Source organism: Micromys minutus (genome assembly GCF_963924665.1).
Source record: "Micromys minutus genome assembly, chromosome: 31".
Taxonomy (NCBI): Eukaryota; Metazoa; Chordata; class Mammalia; order Rodentia; family Muridae; genus Micromys; species Micromys minutus.
In genome coordinates this window covers 15944365-15967828 of record NC_137966.1, presented here as the reverse complement: position 1 = coordinate 15967828, position 23464 = coordinate 15944365, and the positions used below count along the sequence as shown (strand labels likewise).

Genomic DNA, 23464 nt, shown 5'->3' with positions numbered 1-23464 from the left:
GTACTTTATAAGAAGCTCAGGGAGGTGCTTTCAAAAGCATACCATGGCCATGTGGACAAGATAATGCGTCCTCCCCCCCACCCCCCGCAAAACCCAGACATGTCCTAGCTTTATGGAAAATATCACCTCTTCCCTTTCCCATATGGCTAAAGATTATGAAACAAGAAAATCAATCTCTAACCCACAATAATTTTCTTTTTTTTTAATTATCTGTTTATTTTATGTATACGAGTACACTGTAGCTATCTTCAGACACAGCGGAAGAGGGCATGGGATCCCATTACGGATGGTTGTGAGCCACCACGTGGTTGCTGGGAATTGAACTCAGGACCTCTGGAAGAGCAGTCAGTGTTCTTAACCTCTGAGCCATCTCTCCAGCCCCCCACAATAATTTTCTTACACCAATATTATTGATAACTAAGTTAAAAATACTTTATAAAGTGTATATCTAGCCAGGCTGTGATGGTACACTCCTTTAATCCCAGCACTCAGGAGGCAGTGGCAGACTGATCTCTAAGTTTGAGGCCAGCCTGGTCTACAAAGTGAGTCCCAAAACAGCCAGGGACACACAGAGAAACCCTGTCTGAAAAACTAAAAAAAAAAAAAAAAAAAAAAAAAAAAAAAAATTACACACACACACACACACACACACACATACACACGTACTCTTTTTTACACAAGTTCTCTCTAGAAAGCCCAGGCTAGTTTCAAATTTAGGATCCATTTTTTGTCGCCCTTCCACAAGTTGGGATTATAAATACATTTTCTAAAGATTTAAATATCAGGTGGTATAACACACGACCTACTTCACAGTACAAAGATTAGGTATTCTGGCTGGTCCAAATAGTTCTTATCTGATGAAGAATGGCCAGATCCCCACTAGGATGCTTTTGGATATTGTTTTTCTATTGGGTTAATTACCATTTGTGGTGATCTGAATGAGAATGGCCTCCATAGGTTCATATATTTGAATGTTTAGCTTTCAGTTGGTGGAACTGTTTAGGAAGGATTAGGAGGTGTGGCCTTGTCAGAGGGATGTGTGTCAAAAGCCCACATCAGGCTTAGTCAGTCAGTTTGTCTTTCTGTCTCTCCCTCTCCCTCTAACCCTCCCCATCCCCCCTCCTTCTCCCTGTCCCTGTTCCTCTCTTTGCCTCCTGCCTGCCTACAGATCAGGATGTAAGCTCTCAGCTACTACTCTAGGGCCACACCTGATTGCTTGTCTGCCTCTGAGCTTCCTGCCACAATGGAAATGGACTAATCCTCTGAAGCTTCCAGTTAAATGCTTTCTTTCATAGGAATTGCCTTGGTCATGGTGTTTCGTTACAGCAATAGTAACCCCAACTAAGACATGTTTGCCTCTAAACTAGAGCAGGCTGTGTAGCCTGATGGACCCACTCTTTATTCTTATTTTATTGACACAAGATCTATATAGGTAGCCTAGGCTGGCCATGAACTCACAATCTGCCTGATTTAGTCTCACAAACACTGGGATTACAGGCATGTATTACTAAGCCCAGCTCTTCTTTTTGTTTTTATTTTTTGAGATAGGGTCTCACTGTGTATCCTTGGTTAGATCCATAGTCCTAGAATACACTGTGTAGACCAGGCTGGCCTTGAACTCATAGACATCTCTCTGTCTCTCTGCCTCTATCTCTGGGATTAGAGGTGTGCCCCATTATGTCCAGCCTAAACACAGCTCTTGATAGAGTGATAGCATGATCCCACCAATTAAACCATATTTGTATATTTGAAATGTGCTGCTTACACCTGTGTTTAGTTTCATTGGCTGGCCAGCTTGCACTGAGAAGATCCTGGAGTGAAGACATTTAATTTTGTCAACAGGAACTCTGCAGTTCCCGAGATGAGGATGAAGAGCCGGTCGCTTCTTAGTTAAAACATTTGTGTCGGGATCAGCCAACTTACAGACTCTAAACCGAACCAAAAACACAAGCAAATACAAAGTCACAAGACAGTTCATTCTCTTCAGGTTCGTTCATGGGTTTGGAAAAATGGTAACGCGGAATAAGAATAGCAATGGTGTCAGAAGCTGTGTCTAAGTTGTGTAACTGGTCACATGATCGTCCATGAGCACAAAGCATTGTGTCAACTCACCCAGGACTTTTCCCAAGATCTTTGCAACATTATCATGATTACATTTTGTTACCTTGTTTTGAAAACTACTAAATGAAAATTAAAGCAAAATAATGTACTAGTTAATCTTATGAGTAAAACCATAAAGATTTATTTATTTGTTTATTTGTTTATTTATTTATTTATTTATTTATTTATTTATTTATTTAATGAGTACACTGTCACTGTCTTCAGACACACCAGAAGGGGGCATCAACTCCCATTACAGATGGTTGTGAACCACCATGTGGTTTCTGGGAATTGAACTCAGGACCTCTGAAAGAGCAGCCAGTGCATTTAAAAAAAAGTGTACATTTTTATTTGGGGTGCTAAGAACAGGAAGGCCACAGCCCCTCAGCATAAAGGAAGGACTCAGCTAGGCCCACCAAGAGGGAGTCCTTTAGTAGATTGCACAGACAGGAGACAGGACAGGCCAGTACCCTGCTTGCAGGCCCAGGTGCTTTGCCAGCAGATGCAATGGCCTCTCCTGGGTGTGGGCCGCAGGGTGACAAGGTGGTTTAAAAAAAAAAACACAGCTGTACTAATTCTTCACTTTCACAGAAAAGAGAAACTTGGTGGGGGCAGCTCACCGGAGAATTTACATAGAGCTGAGTCTGAAAGTCCACCCCGAGGAAGTTGAACCTCCCCCTGAACTGTCTGCTCAGTAAGGGGCAGACACCATGTGGAAAGCACAGGCCAGTCCACAGAGGAAGATGCCAACTTAAATAGCTGCCCCTCCCTTTCCCAGCTGTTAGCATTTCTACACTACGAACATTCTTGTGTTTTATTGCTCCCACCCCAGCGCTGCCTGAAGCTCAGGGTGGAGGGAGGAACTGGGTGGGAGCACCAGGCTCTCAAAGGCTGCCAGGCTCAGGCCACTGGAGCTGCAGACCAGGGGTTCAGAGCCAGCCTCACCAGCCAGCTCTCCTGAGGAGGAGCAGAAACAGAAGGATCGGTGTTGGACAAGATGGCTGGGGAGGAGCAGGCAGGGTGGAAGGACAGGTGCAACGCCATGAGTCTGGGGCAGAGGGTTGTGCACACGGAACTGCTGGGGCCTGCAGGGCTCCTCACAAGAACCATTCTGTAGCAGTGAGTTTGACGGAGGGAGGGTGTGAGGACCACTGGCCTGGGGCCCCTTGGAGCACAGGGCTGCTTCCAGTTTATCAGGGGCTGGCAGTGGTGGGCCCCAGCTCAGGGTGTGTGCATCGGGAGATTCAGGGAGAACCGGCAGGCATCCTGTGGGGCCGGGTGAGAAGGGAAGGCTGTGGTGATATCTCTGAGTGTGTTCGCCAGGCCAGGGGTTCCCACAGGATCAGTTGTTCTCAAAGAGCGAGAGCAGATCATCACTGCTGTTTGTGGGGAGGTCAGGTGGACCCAGGTAGGAGAGTAGTTCATCAGGATTGGTCAGTTCTGGGAGCAGATCCAGGGCTGGGAGGCCCCATCGTGCCTGTGACAGCCAGCGCTCTTAATCACTGAGCCGTCTCTCCAGCCCCAAACTATAACTTCTAAAACATAGCACCATTAAGATTATAGACTAGGAACTTAGTTAAGTTGTAGTTAGTGGTTCAGAAGCAGCTAAGGCCTACTTTTTTCCTGGCCCTGAACTTAGAATGATTTTGCATTTTGAAATGGTTACATGTTGGGAAGTTATTTAAGTGCCTACGTCATATCCTTGATTGTGCCGATAAGGTATTCTTTAAGAATAGTTTGCTGATCCCCTGCTTGAAGCAGACTCCATTCACGGAGAAAAGTATTCAGTGGCAGGTGATGTATTTCTGTTGAGTCATTTTTCTATTCCTGGGAGGTTGTTTTACCAAAAGACGTAATTAGTTGTGGCTAATTCTTCTTCCAGCCCAGTTTTATAAAAGGCGATATGTTTGTTATTTATTATTGCAGCACAGAGTATCATCAGCTTAAAACAACCGTAAACACGCACTATCTCTCACAGTTTCCATGGAAGTGGAGCGTGAATGAACCCCGATTTTTGCCTCAAGCCTTCATATGAGGCTGTAAACTGGTAAAGGCTCCGGGTGTCTGCAGGTTGGACTGGGACTGTTAGATCCACTTCTCAGAGCAGGAAGTAAAGAAAGCTTTTTCTACACCCCGTCTGTCTCCTAGGATAACGCCTTGTAGTGCACGTTAAAAAAAATGTGGACTAGCATCCCAGCAGGTCCTTTCTTCAAAAACAAAGGGGGTAAAAACTGACAAGTTCATATCAAAGTACCCAGAACAACTAAAACAATCTTAAAAATAGTACAAGGCTGGAGAAACTATACTCTGTCCGCCTCCAAAACAGAGGACAAAGCTACAGTGATCCCAACAGCGTGCCACTGGCATTGAGGACATAACAGATCCATGAAGCAGAATTGGGAATCGAAAAGATTTAAAGTCAATTGACTTTTGGTAATCAATTTAACGTGGAAAGAACAATCTTCTCAACAAATAACTGTGTTCCAACTGGGTAGCCATGTAGGAGAAAATGAATACTGACCCCCCCCTTAAGTCATGCCCCAAAAGAATCGCTAGTTGAATCATATTCTTTTTCAATATACATTATTTTATTACAATTTTTTATAAAGAAAAAACAAAAAATGCAACATCCTAAAAAATTATTTTTACTGGTAATACAAATTCCTATGAAGCTTTATTTTTGCTACCATAAGAAATTAAAGAACCATTAAATATTTAGAAACATTCAACATCAAAAGCTTTAAATCTAATGGTACGTTGTAGCTCCTGAAAAGGCCACAAAGTTTCTAAAAAGTATTTTCTCTACAAAGAATCTCATCAGCTATACAAAAATCTGTAAGGTTTTTTATACTGAAGCTAATGTTGAGCTGCACTTGAATTTCACATTCTTATCAAAATTGCCTGAGCACACATACTCCACCCTTTAAGACAGTGGCTTATATTACTCATCTTTCTCCTTGTACTGGCTGGTTTTGTGTCAACTTGACACAAGCTGGAGTCATCACAGAGAAAGGAGCCTCAGTTGAGGAAATGCCTCCATGAGATCCAGCTGTAAGGCATTTTCTCAACTAGTGATCAAGGGGGGAGGGCCCAGCCCACTGTGGGTGGTGCCATCCCTGGGCTGGTAGACCTGGGTTCTATAAGAGAGCAGGCTGAGCAAGCCAGGGGAAGCAATCCAGTAAGTGACATCCCTCCATGGCCACTGCATCAGCTCCTGCTTCCTGACCTGCTTGGGTTCCAGTCCTGACTTCCTCTGGTGATGAACAGCATTGTGGAAGTGTAAGCTGAATAAATCCTCTCCTCCCCAACTTGCTTCTTGGTTGTGATGTTTGTGCAGGAATAGAAACCCTGACTAAGATACCCCTCTTCACCTTTGTCATCTTCTTCCTCTTCTTCCTCATCTTCTGGTTCATTCTTCTTTGAGCCTGTTAACCTACCAGGACCCTTCTTTCCTACTTCACCTTTGCCCTTGGCACAGTACATGGTGTACAGCAATATCCTTTTGGTACTTCTTTAGTTTAGCTGCCTTCTGCTCATACGGTTGCTTATCTTTGGCAGATTGCTTAGACCACATCTCTTCCAGTTTCTTTGCAGTATCTCCAATAGACACGCCGAGGTGTTTGCTTTTGATCTTTGGATGATGTTCAGAGCAAAACAGGAACAAGGCAGATGGTGGTCTCTTTGGAGCATTTGGATCTTTTTTCTTTCCTTTCTTATCACCTTTGGGAGGAACATAGTTCTTCAACTCCCTGTCATAATGAGCTTTGTCTCTTTTGGCCAAATCTTCAAACTTTGACTTCTTTGCAGACATGGTCTTCCATCTCTCGGAACATTTCTTGGAGAACTCCTCAAAGTTGATTGACGAGTTGGGATGCTTCTTGTGCTCCTCCCGGTAGGTCTGCACGAAGAAGGCAAACGAGGACATTTTGCCCCGTGGTTTTTTGGGGTCACCCTTGCCCATGATGACGGCATGGTGTCTACCTGGTGCAAGTTCTTCCCTCAGACCTCCACAGAGAGACTTCCTTCCCCAAGCTCCTGTGAGAACTAGTTTCTTGAATTATATTATTAATCTAAAGCTAAAATAATAAAGTTCCCAGAAGAAAAGGCAGGGGAAATTTTTGTGATCCCCTAAAGAAAATATTTTTTAAAATAGAATGGAATTTGAGGCCAGTCTGATCTAAATAGTGAGGTCCAAGACAGTCATACATACAGATACTGTCTCACCAACTCTCGAAAAATATCAGTTTGTTGAATATTATACCTTGAACATATATCTAATATCCCATTAGATCAAAAGTACTATCCAGAGGCTTGATAGTGATTCAGCAGGACAATTAGAAAAAAGAGTTAAACATTGAGTAATGTTTAAATGGATCATGTTCAAGACCCCCTCAAAAACTAGGATCATTGGAGCTGTCAGGTGTGTGTGTGTGTGTGTGTACCTGTGTCTTTGTGTGTGCATGCACATTTATGCACATGTGTGCACACAAGTACATTACATGTAGTCTAGAGCTTGATATTGGTGTCTTCCACTAATTGCTCTCTGCATTATTTTGTGTGTGTGAATGTGTGTGTGTGTTTATGTATATATGTGCACAGATACTTTTGATGACCTGTGTTTTCCTCTATTGATTTCCATCTTATACCTTGAGACAGGGTCTCTCTCTCTCTCTCTCTCTCTCTGAACCTGACAATCTCTGTTTTGTTTTGGTTTTTTGTTTGTTTTTTAATTTTTGCTTATTACCGTATGAACACTTCTTCCATAGTGGTGACAGAGGTTGCAAAAGTAGAGATTCCCAGCTCCGACTGTCTCAGCTCCAGGTCAGTGAATAGAGCCTCAAACCTAGAAGGGGAAAGAAGGCTTTATTTCTGAAAAAGGGGAGGTGAATCCTTTACCACCCCTAGCTTTCTAGAGCAGAGAATACATGGGTTTACTGTCAAGATATCTGTTCAGATCTCAGTAAACTTGTAGTAGCGTTTATTTTGGAATGCTGTTATAGGGAGAAATGTAAAATAAATCTAGTACTGAGGTGAGGTTTTGATATTTCTGAGCCCAGGCATAAAAAGAAGTGACTGTTTTGTTTTTTTTTTCTCTGTCTTGCTTTCTTATAGAACCCAGGTCTACCAGCCTAGGGATGGCACCACCCACAATGGGCTGGGCCCTCCCCCCTTGATCACTAGTTGAGAAAATGGCTTACAGCTGGATCTCATGGAGGTCTTTCCTCAATGGAGGCTCCTTTCTCAGTGATACTACAAGAAGCTAAAAGCACCTAAGAGTCTACCCAGAGGCGCATTGGAGGCTACAGTTAGCAGGTCTTGTAAACGCCCAATTGTTAGCCAGCACTGTTTTCCCAGGTGTGAGAAGGAGCCATCTTGGAAATTCTAAATCATTCTAGCCCCAGGGAAACCATGAATGGGGAGCAGAAGAGCTATTTAGCTTGGTGCGGCCAACATACGGAATCTTCTGGGGGCAGAGGTAGGCAAGAGTTAGAGGCCCTGCCTTTTATGTGCAAGGCCTTGGGCTGAATTTCCAAGATAGGGGGAGAAAAACACAAGAAACACTAAAATTGTTGCCAATTTAAGCCAGAATTTTCTTTTTAACTTGAGCAATTCAGTAATCTAGTGATGTCCGAGTGATCCAGAAGGCACTCTGGCACTACTTTTAAAAAAAAGTGTCATGTTTTGGGGGCAAGGACGGTGAGGTGAAGGCAAGAGAGGCTTCAAGTGAAGCTGAGGTGGAGGCCGGAGAATAGTGAAGAGATTATTTCATGGCAGAAGGTTCGGCAACACCTTTGGTTGTGTTAACCGGAAAGACTAAAATAATAACCGTGGCGTGGCAGGACATGTTACGGAGACTGTGGGTATGACTTTAGTTTTAAAAGGACGTGCTTTTCATAATCTGATACACAGTATACCTACAAAATACTATACCAGCTTGGGTATTCGTCTGTTGTCAAGGCGCAGACAAAGGAAGCTACCTATCCAGTTGGATCAGCCAGTTTGTATGGAAAAGAAATAGTTATTCAAAAGACAGAGTCAACGGCCGGTGGATGAAGTGAAAGGCTGATCAACAACACTCTTAGGAAGCAAAACCATCAATATGCCTTCCCTGATCCTGAGAAGGCAGAAACGTGAGGCTCATGTCAACCTAGGATTTGGAATTGCTGAAGACTAATATGTAGTATTTTCCTTTACTTCTGTTTCTGAATGATCCTGTCTCTTATGACTGCCATTATGTGATCAGTTCATTGGGTGTATGTGGACCAGAAAACATCCCTCTCTGATTCACAAGTCTTCAAGAAGAGCCATAGCCAATGAGTTGAACTCAAGTACCATACCCTGCATAATTCAGATACTGAGGTCCTGAAACCTTTACCGATTCTGTAACAGGAGAGACTGTATTCTGCACATGGGCATGTTTAAAGAATATGGATTTTTGTGGCCATGGTGGGCCTGTGCTAAGGACCCAGTTCATACCTGGGCATGGTCTTCTTAGGGAGTGTGAATATCATTTCTTCTCCAATTCTGGACTCCAAAATGGCATCTGGTATGTGGCGATAAATAACGTTGGCGAGCTTTTCAGTGTCACAGAGAGGCGTTATTATTATAGTCATATAATATCCTGCATCTGAAATACCGTGTAAGAGACGATGAAACCATCTTACTCTTTTTGCTATTCATCTTGGGTCATTGCTTTCCGTACTTCAAAGTGGAGAGAATTAGGGCAAAGAGAAGGGAACCTTGTGAGGTCGGTTTAGACCGTAATGACCTGGCTCCACTCATGTTTAAGAATCAGGAAATGAGCTGGTAGCAAATCTAACAATGCTAGACAGTGAACAAGGGGCTTCAGTAAGGGTGGCGATCAGGGGTCTGCATGGGTGGGTCCTTTGGGATTCTGAACAGAATGCTATACATTGTCAGGTAGGTACTCACTGGAACTAGTGGGTTGGGTGCAGAGTCCAAAGGTGTGATTAAAGACAGAGATGGGTCAGGGGGCATCTGTAATAGTCCACGTAGGAGGAGCTGGCTGACTAGAATGCTAGAATGTGGTCACAAATTGAGAGAGATGGATAGAAATATTTTGAAATGGAGGCCGGTTATGTTTTGCAGACAGGTCAGACTTGGGTGATGAGAGAGATAGGGGCCTTGAGTTTTGTTTGAGGGTTGTTTGTTTCTATTTCACAGATTTTTTTTTAAACCCCAAGAAAGGATAAACTAATTTGGTGCCAGGATGAAGAGGCAAGAAACCGACAAACTGGAATATAAGCGTGGGTCTTCTGATCCTAAGTCTCAAAGATAACTTTTACATTATTTCTGCCTCATTCACCCAAGACCTTCCACTGGACCAAGAGAACAAGAAATGTAGAGAAGACTGTGCCCAGCAAGGTTCAGGACCCTTCCCAAAGGCGCCATTTCTGTCCCAGGCTGGAGGCTGACCTGGGCTCCTGCTGCCCACTGCTCACCGTATTTCTGCTTGAGAAAAGATGGTGACCCGCAACATTGGAGCTCCCCCTTGGCCAAGATGGCGATGCGGTCTCCCAGAAGGTCAGCTTCATCCATGAAGTGAGTGGTCAGCAGGATGGTTCGGTCACTCTTCTGCTGCTGAAGAAGGTCCCAGATGGCCCTCCTGGAAGTGGAGTCCATGCCTGAGGTGGGCTCGTCCAGAATCAATACCTGGAGGGCAGAGGTCCAGGCTGTGGGACCCCGTGTGGCCCCAGTTGGGAGTTAGACAAGCTGTCATCAGCACCCTGGGTCTGTCCTTGTGTGGGAACCTGACTTTGCTGCATGAGAGGCCAGACCCCTGCCCTCTACCTTAGAGCCCGCTATGAGGGCGATGCCGATGGAGAGCTTGCGCTTCATCCCCCAACTCAGGAACTTGGACCTTGAGTTCCTCTTGTTCTCCAGACCGAGGATGTGCAGCATCTCCTCTATTTTCTCACCACAGTCCTGGTGAGACAGGCCTTTCAACTGAAAGGCAAGAAATGGGTGTGTGGGGGGGAGCTATGAAGCTAGGGATATGGACAGGAGCTGAGCGATCTGATCAAGGTTTGGTTATATACACGTAAAACACAGACAAGAAAAGTGTGCCAGAAACATTCCTTAGGGCAAGGGGCAGGGGGAGATATGAAGTCTGTAAGTGAATAAACAAGTGTGGGGAATGGAAATGAAATACATCCCATCAAAGGTTAAGTGAGATGAGGGAAGCCACAGCTTTAAAGAGATCTGCAAAGATGTCAAGAGACCATCTGGCAAAAATTCCTCCTCCACAACAACACCAGTCTCTCTTCCCCTTCTCCTCTGGTTTATTTTCAGACAGGATCTCACTGTGTGGCTCTGGCTGGCCATGTAGACCAGGCTGGCCTCAGACTCACAGAGACCTGCCTGCATCTGGATCCTTAGTGCTGGGACCAAAGCTGTGCCCCACTGCTGCCTGGCAAATCAACACTTTTCTAGGCTCAAAGTATTTGCTCAACGTTGTATTCTGTTATCAAAGCTGAACTTTGCTTATGAGTGACGTCACTCTGAATTAGCCAGATACGGGAGAATTGGGAGGCCAGTGGTAGAGAATCCCTGCTGTGCACATTTGATTGCTTGACCTGGCTTGGCTATTCGCCCTTCTGCAGAATTAGAACTTTTGCCCCGTTGGAATATTTTGGGTTGTGCGGTCACCGGTCTTGGGCTCTCAGACCCATTTCTAACAATAAACAACTTAAAAACTCATACATCAGCACATTAAAAAGCATATTAAGACGAAGTGGGATTTCTCAGCATATGCTTTTTAAGACTAATGTTTCGTAGTGAAGAATGTATATGGCCTTTGTCCCCGGTTCCTGGCAAGGACTCTCTTTTGGGACTTCCCCAATGATAAGAGCATCTTTGTTACCACCAAGTCTTCAAGTCATATTAGAGGTCACACAAAGTGATCATCTCTGCAAGGCCAGCCTTGTGCAAGTTTGTATTTCTCTCTTTGTTTTGGAGTGTGTGTGTGTACTTGTGTCTCTGTGTGTGTATGCACATTCATGCACATGTGTTTACACAATGTTTACACATTGCATGTAGGCTAGAGCTTGATACTGGTGTCTTCCACCAATTGCTCTCTGCATTATTTTTTGTGTGTGAATGTGCATGTGTGTGTGTGTTTGTGTGTGTGTCTTGTTTTCTCTCTATGTGCCTGTTTTCCCATAATACCTTTTGAGACAGTCTCTCACTAAACCTAGAGGGCACCAATTGACTAAACTGGCAAACCAATGGCTCCATGGATCAGCCTATCCCATGTCACTTACAAAATCACCCCATCCCCCATCCTCTCATCCCCCCTGTCCCCCATTCCCACCTCCCTTCAGCCCTGGGGTAAGAGACCATGCTTTGCTTTTATGTGGGTGGCTTGGACCACAGGTACTTTTCCAGTTGAGCTAAATCTCCAGCCATGTTTTGTTTTATTTGAGGGTAGAATTCAGGCTGACCTTGAGTATATTCTGTAGCTAAGAATAACATTGAACTACTGATCCTCCTGCCTCAACTCCTTAGAGAACTGAGATTACATGCTTATGCTGCTATGCTCCACTTTATATGGTGGTAGGGATCGAACCCAGGGCCTCATTCATATTAGGCAAGTGCTACACCACACCCCCCAACCACAAGTTTGTATCTTTTTATATTGGCAATGAACAGTCTAAAAACATTGTTTACTTTAGCATCACAACATAAATGCAAAATTTTCACACTGAAAATTATAGAGTGGGCTGGAGAGATGGCTCAGCAGCTAAGAACACTGACTGCTCTTCGAGAGGTTATGAGTTCAATTCCCAGCAATCACATCATAGCTCACAACCATTTGTAATGGGTTCTGATACCCTCTTCTGGTGTGTCTGAAGACAGCTACAGTGTACTCATATAAATAAAAAGATTATCAAGAAATTAAAAGATATTTTAAAATACCTATAAAGCATTATTGAAAGACATTCAAATAAATAGAAACACATTTCATGTTCAAGGACTGGAAACTTGAACATTATTAATAATGTTAAGATGCCATTGCTATTCAAAGAGCCCTGCAAATTATGATACCCCTTAAAAAATTTTTTTGTAGGTATGGATAAAACTCGTATTCCTAAACTCAACTGGAAGTACAATCAGGTCAAAATGATCAAAACAGCTTTGCAGACAAGAACAGGGTGGGGGTGTCGCACTTCTGAACCCAGCACTTACTATAAACCTGCAGTCTTATAGCACTGAGGTAGTTCTATGACAGGCGTACAGAAAGACGGAAATAGAGCTGAGATTCTAACAACAGTGATTCCCTCCTAAGGACAGAAGAGAGACACATCCATGATGGTTTGCCTGTGGTCCGCCAAAGGAGTGGCACTATTAAAAGGTGTGGCCTTGTAGGAGGAAGTGTGTCACTGTGGGGGTGGGCTTGGAGACTTTCCTCTTAGTTGCCTGAGGATGCCCAGTCTTTCTGGCTTCCTTCTGATGAAGATGTAGAACTTACAGCTCCTATGCCATGCCTGCCTAGATGCTGCCATGTTCCCATCTTGATGATAATGGACTGAACCTCTGAGCAGGTAAGCCAGCCCCAAATGTATGTTGTCCTTTATAAGACTTGTCTTGGTCATGGTGTCTGTTCACAGCAGTAAAACCCTAACTAAGGCAGAATCTTTGCTTTTAGATAAATCCTTTCTGTGTAGCTCTGGGTAGTCTGGAACTTGCTGTATAGACTAATGCTGGTCTTGAACTTGCAGTGATTCCTTCTGCCCACCCCACTCTCAGGATGACAGGTATGTGCCACCATGCTCAGCTAAAGAGCGTCATTTCTCTCCTTTTTAAAAGTTAGATTTATATAGTTTATGTGTGGGTGAGTGTTTTGCCTACACGTGTGTATGTAGACCACATGCATGTTTGGTGCCCACAGAGGTCAGACGAGGGAGTGCGATCCCCAGAACTGGAGCTACCGATGGTTGTGAACCACTGTGAGAGTGCTGGGAACCCAACCTGGGTCTTCTGCAAGAACAAGTGCTCTTAATCATTGAGCCCTCTCTCAGGCTCTTAAAGAGTTATTTCAGTGTGTGTGTGTGTGTGTGTGTGTGTGTGTGTGTGTGTGTGTGTACACGTGTGTGTACAGTGGTATGGTAAGCAAAGGAAATAAACTTTTCTGTATCAAAATTTACCATCAATAAATGGGAAATAAAGGCAGGGAGTAGTATTGGAGAATATTTCTGTAGATCATATTTTTTATCAGGGGCTTAGGAACAGCATCTAATTAAAAATGTCTCACAACTAAAGTACTAAAGGATAAACAACTCAACTAAAAAATGACAAAGGATATGGAGAGAGATTTTTTTTTCAAAGCACACAAATAGCCTCTAAGCTCCAGGGGACCAGACCTCTGGTTTCTGTGAGACCAGGAAGTACTCAGGCCTCCAGTTTCGGTGAGACTCAAGGGCATTAAAGCAACAGGCCTTCTGCTCCAGAGAGCACCTTGGAACTAGGTTCTCAGCTCTGGCAGGGGCATCTGGGGGGATCTGGGAGCAGTATCAGGACAGGACTCCAGTCCCAGTGGCCTTAGAGGCCAGTGCAGTGTCTGAGCTTCAGCTCCAGGATGCACAGGATCCTCTGAGATATTGGGGTTCTGATTCCAGTGATCCTGTGGTCAGTGTGAATGTGTGAGTTTGACTTCTGGGGTCCACTGGAGGACTGGGGAGTCTGTAATACTGGAGTCCTAGGTTACTTCAGGCTCTAACCTTGGCTTTCAGAGAGTACACAGACTTCAGTGAGCCTGGTGTTTGATGTCCTTTTCCCAGAAATACCGGTTTTCAAGGGATAACCTGGGTTTTATCTCCATCTGGTTGTCTGTGGCTTGGTGTATAGCCTGTCCTTAGTCCTGTTGGCATACAGCCAACATGTAGTTGCCTGGCAACTCCATTCAACAATCAACACCAAGCCCATATGGGTAACCCATTTGGAAGAGTCACATAAATAAATAAATAAATAAATAAATAAATAAATAAATAAATAAATAAAACATCCAGACTAATCTGGAAGAAGAGAAAGTCAAAAACACTTAGGGACAACTAGGGCCAAACAGATGTATAAGACAAAACAAAAAATATAATACAACCACCAGCCATTCCCAATCAACCAGCTCCCCTGTAAGGGAACCCAAAAAAACAGACATGGCTGAAATGTCTGAGAAAAAAATTCATAGTTTTACTTTTGAAAAGAATTAGTGATCAAGCAGAAGATTCAACTAAATGCATGAACTAAGAAGATTTATCCAAGATCTGGACAATACAGTCTCCAAAGTGAATGCACTAGTCCGTAAACTGGAGGAAAAGTTCAAAGTGTCGAGAAAAAATTCAGTAAAGAGGTTGAAACATTAAAAAAAGCAAAGAGCCAGATGGTGGTGACGGTGCACGCCTTTAGTACCAACACTGGGGAGGCAGAGGCAAGTGGGTCTCTCTGAGTTTGAGGCCAATCTATTAACAATAAAATAAAATGAAAGGAAAAAAGAAGGAAAGGAAGGAAGGAGAGAAGGAAAGAAGGAAGGAAGGAAAGAAAGGAAGAAAGAACCAAATAGAGATATTTGAAATGAAGGACTCAATCAAATAAAAATATCCCAACAGATACTATCATCAGACCATATATCCTATATATTCATGTTCTCTAGAAGGATGGATTTCTGTGGTGGAGCGTCAAGCAGAGACAATAATACCAGCAGACAGATAAGGAATCAAGGAATCAAGGAGCACCAGTGAAACTTCTAAGCAACCTGGAACACTTTCAAAAGGTCAAACATAATAATCCCTGACATAGAAGAAAGAACAGAGATTAAAAAAAAAAAACAGATGCAGTAAAACAGGCTATTTAATGAAATCACAGCAGCAGACTTTACGAACACAGAAGTACACGTCTAACCACAAGAGGTTCACAGAACTTCAAGCAGACCTAACTAGGGAGGATTGAGCTTGTGCTGGTCTGGCACATGCTGTCAGAATCACTACGAATCTATATGTGTAACTGTCCTGCTCCGGGGCAGGTCCTACTTCCAAGAAAGTAGAACAACACAAACTGGACCCTGTAGGGGAGCGGGGACAGGAAACATGACCAAAACTAGGAGTTGGGTAGGTAGGGAGTTGAGGGTGGGAATGAGAGGAGGGAGTTGGGTAGTGAGTATGACCAAATGGCATTGTACAAAGTTCTCAAAGATATTTCTGGGCATGGTAGTGTACACCGTTCACCTCAGCACTCAGGAGGCAGAGGTAGGTCAATCTCTAGGACTTGGGTCTAGCCTGGTATACATAAGCAAACTCCAGGCCAGCCAAGTTCTACCTAATGAGACTCTGTCTCGAAACAGACCAGACAAGAATGAGAATGCAAACTTTGTGTGATGTAAATTTTATCTCACTAAAAACTAAAAACTTAAATGCAAAAAAAATTTATAAAGATTCTAGAAGTCTCTTTTGTCCTAATATTTGGTCTGTACTTGATACTTGACTTTTCTTTGCTACAGAGAGACCCTTAATTTTGTAGAATTATCTGAACAAATGCTATGTCTTTTGTTTTAATGAGGTGACTCCCAGCACACCGTTGGGTAGCTTTAGGAGTTGAGGCTGGTCATCAGAAAGACTAAGCCAGAATCTGAACCTCTACTCCCCCTCCTCCGGGGAAACGATGACCAATTCATCATGCTTACATAATACATGTTATGTAAAAATTTTCCAAGCTTTTAAGTTTGGGGTTCCTTCCTAGGTTGACAAATGCATCAAAGAGCTGGAAGGTTTTGCCCCCCTAAGGAGCAGGACTCACCCCTTCCAAAGGCCTTGCTCTATCTGCTCCATCTGAGTACTCACTGTAGCCTTATTTATTTATTATTTATTTATTTAACAAATTAGTCACTATAAGTAAATGTTTCCCTGAGTTTCGTAAGCAGTCACAGAAAAATACTGAACCCGAGATATGAGCTATGAAAACAACTTGAGCTTTGCAAGTTACAGCTGAAGTGGGAGGTGGGTAGCCTTATGGGAGTGGATGCTTGAGTTGATGGAGAGTTAGCCAGCTCCAGGGAGAACTGAATTACAAGACGCCTGGTCAGTGTATACAGAGCTGGATCAGACGGAAAACTGCCTCCCCACGTCTAATGTCAGCGTACCGAGAGACCCCACCCCCATCGCAGAATGAAGCAGGCGAAGCCAAGCACTTATCTTACCATTCCTAAGAACGAACACAGACCCATTGTTCACCAACTCACCTGGCCGTAGAAATAAAGATGGTCAGTTACTGTTAAGTTATCAAATAAAATGTCATGTTGTGGGCACCAGCCCAGGCTCTTCCTAATCTGAACCATGTCTTTTGAAATTTCACATCCATGGATATATACATGCCCTTTTGAGGGAGTAAGAAGACCTAGAACCAAGCAGAGAAGACATCTTAAAGTCAGTTTCGTTCCGAGGCCTATCCATCACCCTGGCTCCATCTCTTCTCCCACAGATCAGCCTTATCCATTTTGTCACTGTCACTCAATCAGCTGCTCCTAAGGGATACTTGACCTGTGTGTGGCTAAGCTTGAGAATACACAGGAAAGATTGGAGACAGGAAAAATGCTTCCTGCATTTGAGCAACTCCAGTCTGGCTAAATGAATTCAATTACGTGGGTGTTTACAAAGTAAATCACGTAGCTGCAATGATTACAGTGAATCTGCATGACTTGGAAATATGGTGGTGGTGGTGGTGGGGAGAGCATTTTGGGAATCTAAGGGTTTTGAAATGTGATCCTCAAAGGCAAAGTCTGACTTTATCCTGATGGACAATAAATATTTGTTTTCTGAATAAATAAGTAAATGTATACCAGTATGTGCCTTGACGGCCCAGCTGCCTACACTGTTTTTTTTGCCTCTTTATTCTAGTTAGAATGACAATACATTTTTATCACAAACAGTTCATAAAAAGGAAGAGAAGGTGTAACCAAAGAAACAGAGGTTGGAGAGATGAGCCAGAGGTTAAGAGCATTTGTTCTTGGGAACTAGGGTTTGGTCCCCAGAACCCACATGGTGGTTTACAATGTCAGTAACTCCACTTTCAGGGGATCCTGAACCCTCTTCTGGCCTCCTCCTGCATCAGGCACACACATGCACGAAGGCAAAACATTCATATGCATAGAATAAAACAAAATAAATCTTAAACTAGGTGGTAATGACGCACGCCTCTAATACCAGCAGTCAGGAGGCAGAGGCAGGAGGATCTTTGTGAGTTCAAGGCCAGCCTGGTCTACAGAGCAAGTTCTAGGACAGCCTTACCTAGTTTTATACACATGTTATTTGTTATTTATGCTCGTTGTGGTAGAGATAGATTGAATCTAGGGTTTCCCACAGGCCAGGTAAGAGCTAGGCCCCTAACCCCACATACTGTCTTTATACTAAAACAAAAAATACAAGTTCTTTTTTCTTAAATAACATTTTCTTTTCTGTTTTGTGGGTTTCTAGTTGTTTGTTTAAGAGGTCTCTGTGAATGCCAGGCTGCCCTCAGCTTTGCCATACAACACAGCCTGGCACGAACATTCTGGTACAGAGCAGGCTGGCCCTTCTAGGCATGCACTAAGATAAAATGCTCCACTTTACCGTTAGCCTTTCATTGGTGCTGTGTTTGCTTTTAGTATAACGGTGTGTTCAGGCTATTTGTCTACAGAAAAACTATATCCCATTTGTTTATTTATGTATTGATTGATTGATTGATTTTGAGATGAGGTTTGTGTAGGCCAAACTTTTGACTGCTAACTTTACAGGCATGTACCACTATGTGTGGCTAGAAACACATCCATCGTTTTAAAACACATACATTTATTTATGTGTTACCTCAGTTGTGTGTGTGTGTGTGTGTGTGTGTGTGTGTATGTGTGTGTGTATGTGTGCATGATACATGTGGAGGCCAGAGAACAACTTGAGGGAGCCAGTTCTCTCCCAACACCAGAGAGGTTCTGGGGGTTGAATTTAACTCTTCAGTTTAGTGATAAGTGCCTTTATTCACAAAGCCATGTCCTCAGCTCAGACTTGTGTAACTGAAGAGCTAAAAAGATCTCATTGTCACAACAGGCCACAACAAATTGTGTGGTCTGTTTGGTTATCCAACCCACTTGTGCCTTTTCCAGTAAATCTCTTGTGTGAGGTTTGTTGTACAGTGAGACTTTGTGGTTTTCCTTGGCTCCCAACTTCCAGGCAACCTTTCCCCTCAGGGCTGCCACACTTACACTGGGGACACTTCCACCCAGACAACCATAACACCTCTAGTACACACATAAGATGGTTCACAACTAGCTGTGAATTCAGCTCCAAGAGACCCAACCCCTTCCCTGGACACTGTGGGAAGTGTTAACGCATGTCTTGAGTACATGAATGCTGAAGCCAGAGGTTAACCTCAAGTGTCATTCCTTGGAGCTGCCTTGTATTGTGAGGCAGGCTTACTCACAGGGACTCAAGGCTTCGCTGATTAGGTTAGGCTGGCTGGCCAGACAGCCCCAGGGATTCACCTGTCGCTTCCTCCCCGGCACTAGGATTGCAATGGGTGTTAGGGACTGAACTAAGTCATCCTAACATGGGGAATTGAGACCACAGCTATGCAGCTGGTCTCTTCAGCTAACAAGAGAGTGGATCCGGAACTCAAGAATGCTAAGCTGCCTTTAAAGGTCAGCATGCCTTCTGGAGCATGGCACCCTGGAATGCCGTGAAAGTTGCAGCACACAGACACACACAGAGAGACACACACGCTCATGCACACATACATGCCCCCACATACTCAAGTACACATACATGCCCCCACACACATGTGCAGACACACTCACACATACATGCATGCATATACTCATGCACACACATTTGTCCACACATGCTCACATACACATGCCCACACATGCTCTCTCTCTCTCTCTCTCTCTCTCTCTCTCTCTCACACACACACACACACACACATATGCACCAATGATTCAAATGACAGTTCCCCTCTACAGCCCCTTTCCCTGTGGGAGAGCTGCATCCCAGGGATTAAACCCAGTGCTAGGAAAGTACTCATTCATTTGCATGGCTGGCTCTTTAGAAAAGAATAAACTTCTCCCGTTACAGGAAAATCCACAAAACTGGCCTCAGTGTGGATGAGGTGGGTGTGTTAGGAGAGCAATCACTGCTGCTTTCCCCAAGGCTTCCACATCCAGGACAACCACAGTGGAACCGCAATATGAAGACCACGTCCAGAGGCTGGAGAGATGGTTAGAGGTTAAGAACACGTTCTTTTCTTATAGATCACCCAGATGCAGGTTCTAGCTCACAACCTCCTGTATCTCCAGCTCTAGCAGATCCGATGTCCTCTCTGGCCCCTGCAGGCAACTGAACTCACGTGTACAAACCTATACACAGTCATACGTATAATTAAATAATCCACCTTTTGAAGGTAAAAAGGTATAGGAGCTGGGAGAGATACCTGGTAAAGGGCTTGCCCTGTAGACCCTCAGCTCTCATGTAGCCCCAACGCTGGGGAGGCAGAGGCAGGCAGATACCCAAGGCTCCTTGGCCAGGCACCCTAGGCCAATCAGTGAGCCTCAGGTCCCTATGGGTGAGCCTGTCTTGAAAAGCAAGGTAGACAGCTCCGAGGAATGACACTTGAAGCTGACCTTGGTTTCCATCCACCCACCCACACTTGCATGCACACACATTCACACCCAGGGATAAAAGATAACACTACTCTAGAGTAATTATAGAGAGCGTTTGTACAGAGTAATGGTGGTGTTGCACACCTTTAATCCCAGCACTTGGGAGGCAGAGGCAGAGGCAGGCAGATTTCTGAGTTCGAGGTCATCTTGGTCAACAGTGTGAGTTCCAGGATAGCCAGGGCTACACAGAGAACCTGTCTCAAACAAAACAAAAACAAAACAACAAAACAAAGAAACAGTTTTAATGTAAATTCATGACAACAGAAGAAGTAAAGAACTTCAGAGAAAAACTAAAACTTCATGAAGTAGAAAAATAATACAGAATAATAATACATAAAGTTTGCGACTTTTTTCTAACTAACTATATATATATATGTGTGTATGTGTGTGTGTGTGTGTGTGTGTGTGTGTGTGTAGGTAGGTAGATAGATAGATAGATGGATGGATAGATAGATAGATAGATAGATAGATAGTAGATGGATAGATAGATAGATAGGAAGGTAGGTAGGTAGGTAGGTAGATAGATAGATAGATAGATAGATAGATAGATAGATAGATAGATAGATAGGAAGGTAGGTATGTAGGTAGGTAGGTAGGTAGGTAGGTAGATAGATAGATAGATAGATAGATAGATAGATAGATAGATAGGTAGGTAGGTATATAGGTAGGTAGGTCTGTAGGTAGGTAGGTAGATAGGTAGGTAGGTAGGTAGATAGATAGAGTATGAAGTTGATACTTGGCCTTCAGTCCTGTGTCACTAAATCCTGCTGTTCTTCTAGTGTCTTTGCATTTATATATGGAGGGACTCACAGCTGCCTGATAGCTGACAGCTTTGTAGCCCTGTGACATTCTGTGTATAAGAACCTGTTGATTTCTGGAGCTCCTTCAAACCTGGATATTCACCCCTTTGGTTTTGTGCAGAGCTTTATACGTCTTAAACCTCCGATAAATGTTTCTTGAATGAGTTTTCAGATTTCATAGGATATCATTACAGTTGACAGGATGTGAAAAAATTAGTTCAACATAAAAGTTAACTCTGAAATGGGTGTTTCAGGACAACTCACAGATGCCACCCGGAAGTCCCTGTAGCAATCAATGCAAAGATGTTGTCGATGGAGGTTTGAGTTGTTGAGAGATTAGCAGTGTCTTACATCAGACAGGAAAATCCTACCCAGAAAGAAACTTAGCGTCATCCATGTCTTGCCACAGAGAATGTAGCTCTGTAGGCTGACTGAAAGAGGCAAAGATTTCCTGGGTGTGGTTACTGAACTGTAAAGGTGCAATTAACAATAATCGTGTTTAATATTAAAATGTCGATGAAATTTAGCAGAGAAGTCGAAAACACCTAGATCTGTGCAGCCATTTATTAAGGGCTTTCTCAGCAGAGCCGACCCCGTGCAGGTACCTGTCAGAACGGAGCAGACGGTGGTTTTCCCTGCTCCGTTGTGTCCCAGAAGAACCGTGATCTGCCCCTTGTACAGGTTCATGCTCAGATCTTTGACTGCGATCCGTTTTCTACTTCCCACATAGAACACCTGTAGGAAAGGCAGCGTGTGACTGGCAGGGTCATACCACACACGGAGGCAGTTCTGAAAGGTACAGCGAGTCTCATATCCAGATCAGTTGAAAATTTTCTTTGCAAGTTCACCAAGCAGGGAGGGAGCCGGAGAGACTTAGCACTGTGGCTAAGAGTTCATGTAGCTCTTGTAGAGGACCCAAGTCTCCGTTGGCCCGCCCTAGCCTCCTGTGACTCCAGCTCCCAAGATATCCGAGGCTCTGGCTCATGTGCACACACCCCATCCCCACCTTCTCAATTGTACGTGCTCCTAATTAAAAATAAAAAGGTTTTAAAATGCAGGTCATTAACGGGTATCCAAACTAAAAGCCTTGTTAGGGGAGTCCGTCTTCCCATAATTCCACAGCCTTGAGGTTCTGGGGAGCCTGCCTGGGAACCTCTTTTCAGTCCTGAAACATGGCAATAGGAAACCTGAACCAAAGGCCTAGGAGTGCAAGGTTGGAAGGCTTGTGGCCCGAATGGAATTCTCTCCATTCAGAAGTAGATTTACCTTCTTACCCAGAAGCCTCTGAGAAAGGGCACCCTGCGTCTTCAGCTTCACCCTTCTGTTTGCCAGGTCAGATGGCTCCAGAACTTTAAGTACCATTTTTATTATTAAAGAAATCCATGATTTACGAGTAAGGAAGAAGGGCTGGAGAGACAGTGAAGTGTGGCCTTGGTGGGGGAAGCATGTTACTATGGGGCAGGCTTTGAGGGTTCATATATGTTCAAGTCTGGCCAGCGTAACACAGTCTCGTTCTGCTGCCTGAGAACCAAGGAGCAGAACTCTTCTCCTCCAGCACCATGTCTGCCTGCATGCCGCCATGCTTCCTGCTGTGATGATAGTGGACTGAGCCTCTGAACCTGTTAGCCAGCCCCAACTAAATGTCCTTTATAAGAGTTGCCTTGGTCATGGTGTCTCTTCACAATAATATAACCCTGACTAAGACAGTGGCTTACAACCATCCATAATGGGATCCAATGCCTTCCTCAGGTCCTGCAGCATTCCTATACAGAACATACATAAGTCAATAAACCTTCAAAACAAGACTAAGGAAGAAAACAAACAAACAAACAAACAAAAAACCCTCGCTAATGCCACTCCAGAGACGGATTGCATTTCAGTGTCTGATTTATATCATTTCTGTCACATCTAATGGCATTTGGGCTGAACTTTGGGTTTGGGATTCAGACACTGTTGGTCATTGGGATTGGGCTGGACTTTGGGTGTGGGATTCACCATGGGTCATTGGTCCTTAGATGCCACTTGTTACAGGTCATTCAGTGATGCCCGGAACAGGATATTACAGAAGGAGTTTGCTCACTCCCCCTGACCTTATACCTATTTGGGTTTTTCAGTTTTGAAGCGAGGGACAGTCTCGCTTTTTGACGCCAGCCTCCTTCTCAGCAGGGGTGTTATGTGGCCCAACTGTGAACAAGGAAGGCAGGCAGCCAAGCAAGTGGAGGAAAGGAGGGCAAAGAGAACAGAGGCAATTTGAACCCTGGCCTTCCACCACCAAGGAGAGGCCCCAGCCATCTTGAAGTCTTAAAGGCTCATGGTAGGGATGGTCCAGGGAGAAACAACGATTACATCCGTCACAGTTAGAGCGGAGAGCTGGCTCTGCTGATTGGCTGAGATCATGCAGACCCATCTGCCCCAAGACTGGGTATTATGAAGAGAGAGCCAGAGCTAGGAGATTGGAGTGAGAGAACAAGAGAGAACACCCACAGATATCAAAGTCTAATAACAATCGTCAGTGTGGCTTTCCTTCTTGAGGCCTGGCCAGCTCCCTCATTCCCCTCCCCACTTCTAACTACTACCTTTGTAGAGGACCTGGACCCATTTCATGTGTGTCCTGGGCTAGGACGTGACCCACTGGATCCCCCATGTAGAAGGCAACCAAGGCTGAGTAGTCTGTTTGTTTGTTTTTAATATTTTTATTTTATTCAATGTATGAGTGCTCTGCTACACACACACACACACACACACACACACACACACATGCACACACACACCTGCCTGAAGAGGCCATCAGATCCCCCTACAGATGGTTGTGAGCCACCATGTGGTTGCTGGGATTTGAACTCAGGACCTCTGGAGGAGCAGTCAGTGCTCT

General features: G+C 44.1%; 1 protein-coding gene and 1 pseudogene across 2 annotated transcripts in view; both read right to left on the bottom strand.

Moving 5' to 3' along the window:
- The window catches only part of LOC308440278 (ATP-binding cassette sub-family A member 17), a gene marked incomplete at both ends in the record, with an annotated part of 81345 nt that overhangs the window by 25272 nt on the left and 32609 nt on the right, over positions 1-23464 (bottom strand). The window contains 7 exons of the mRNA XM_080942296.1: positions 1766-1928; positions 6845-6943; positions 8578-8728; positions 9564-9774; positions 9913-10068; positions 16349-16503; positions 21198-21327. Coding sequence (XP_080798422.1) covers positions 1766-1928; positions 6845-6943; positions 8578-8728; positions 9564-9774; positions 9913-10068; positions 16349-16503; positions 21198-21327 — 1065 coding nt within the window. The remainder of the gene's footprint in view (positions 1-1765; positions 1929-6844; positions 6944-8577; positions 8729-9563; positions 9775-9912; positions 10069-16348; positions 16504-21197; positions 21328-23464) is intronic.
- On the bottom strand, positions 3001-6061 carry LOC308440239 (high mobility group protein B2-like; annotated as a pseudogene). Its single transcript has 2 exons — positions 5462-6061; positions 3001-3148 (listed from the first exon to the last, which is right to left on the bottom strand). The product of its transcript is annotated as a high mobility group protein B2-like (transcript).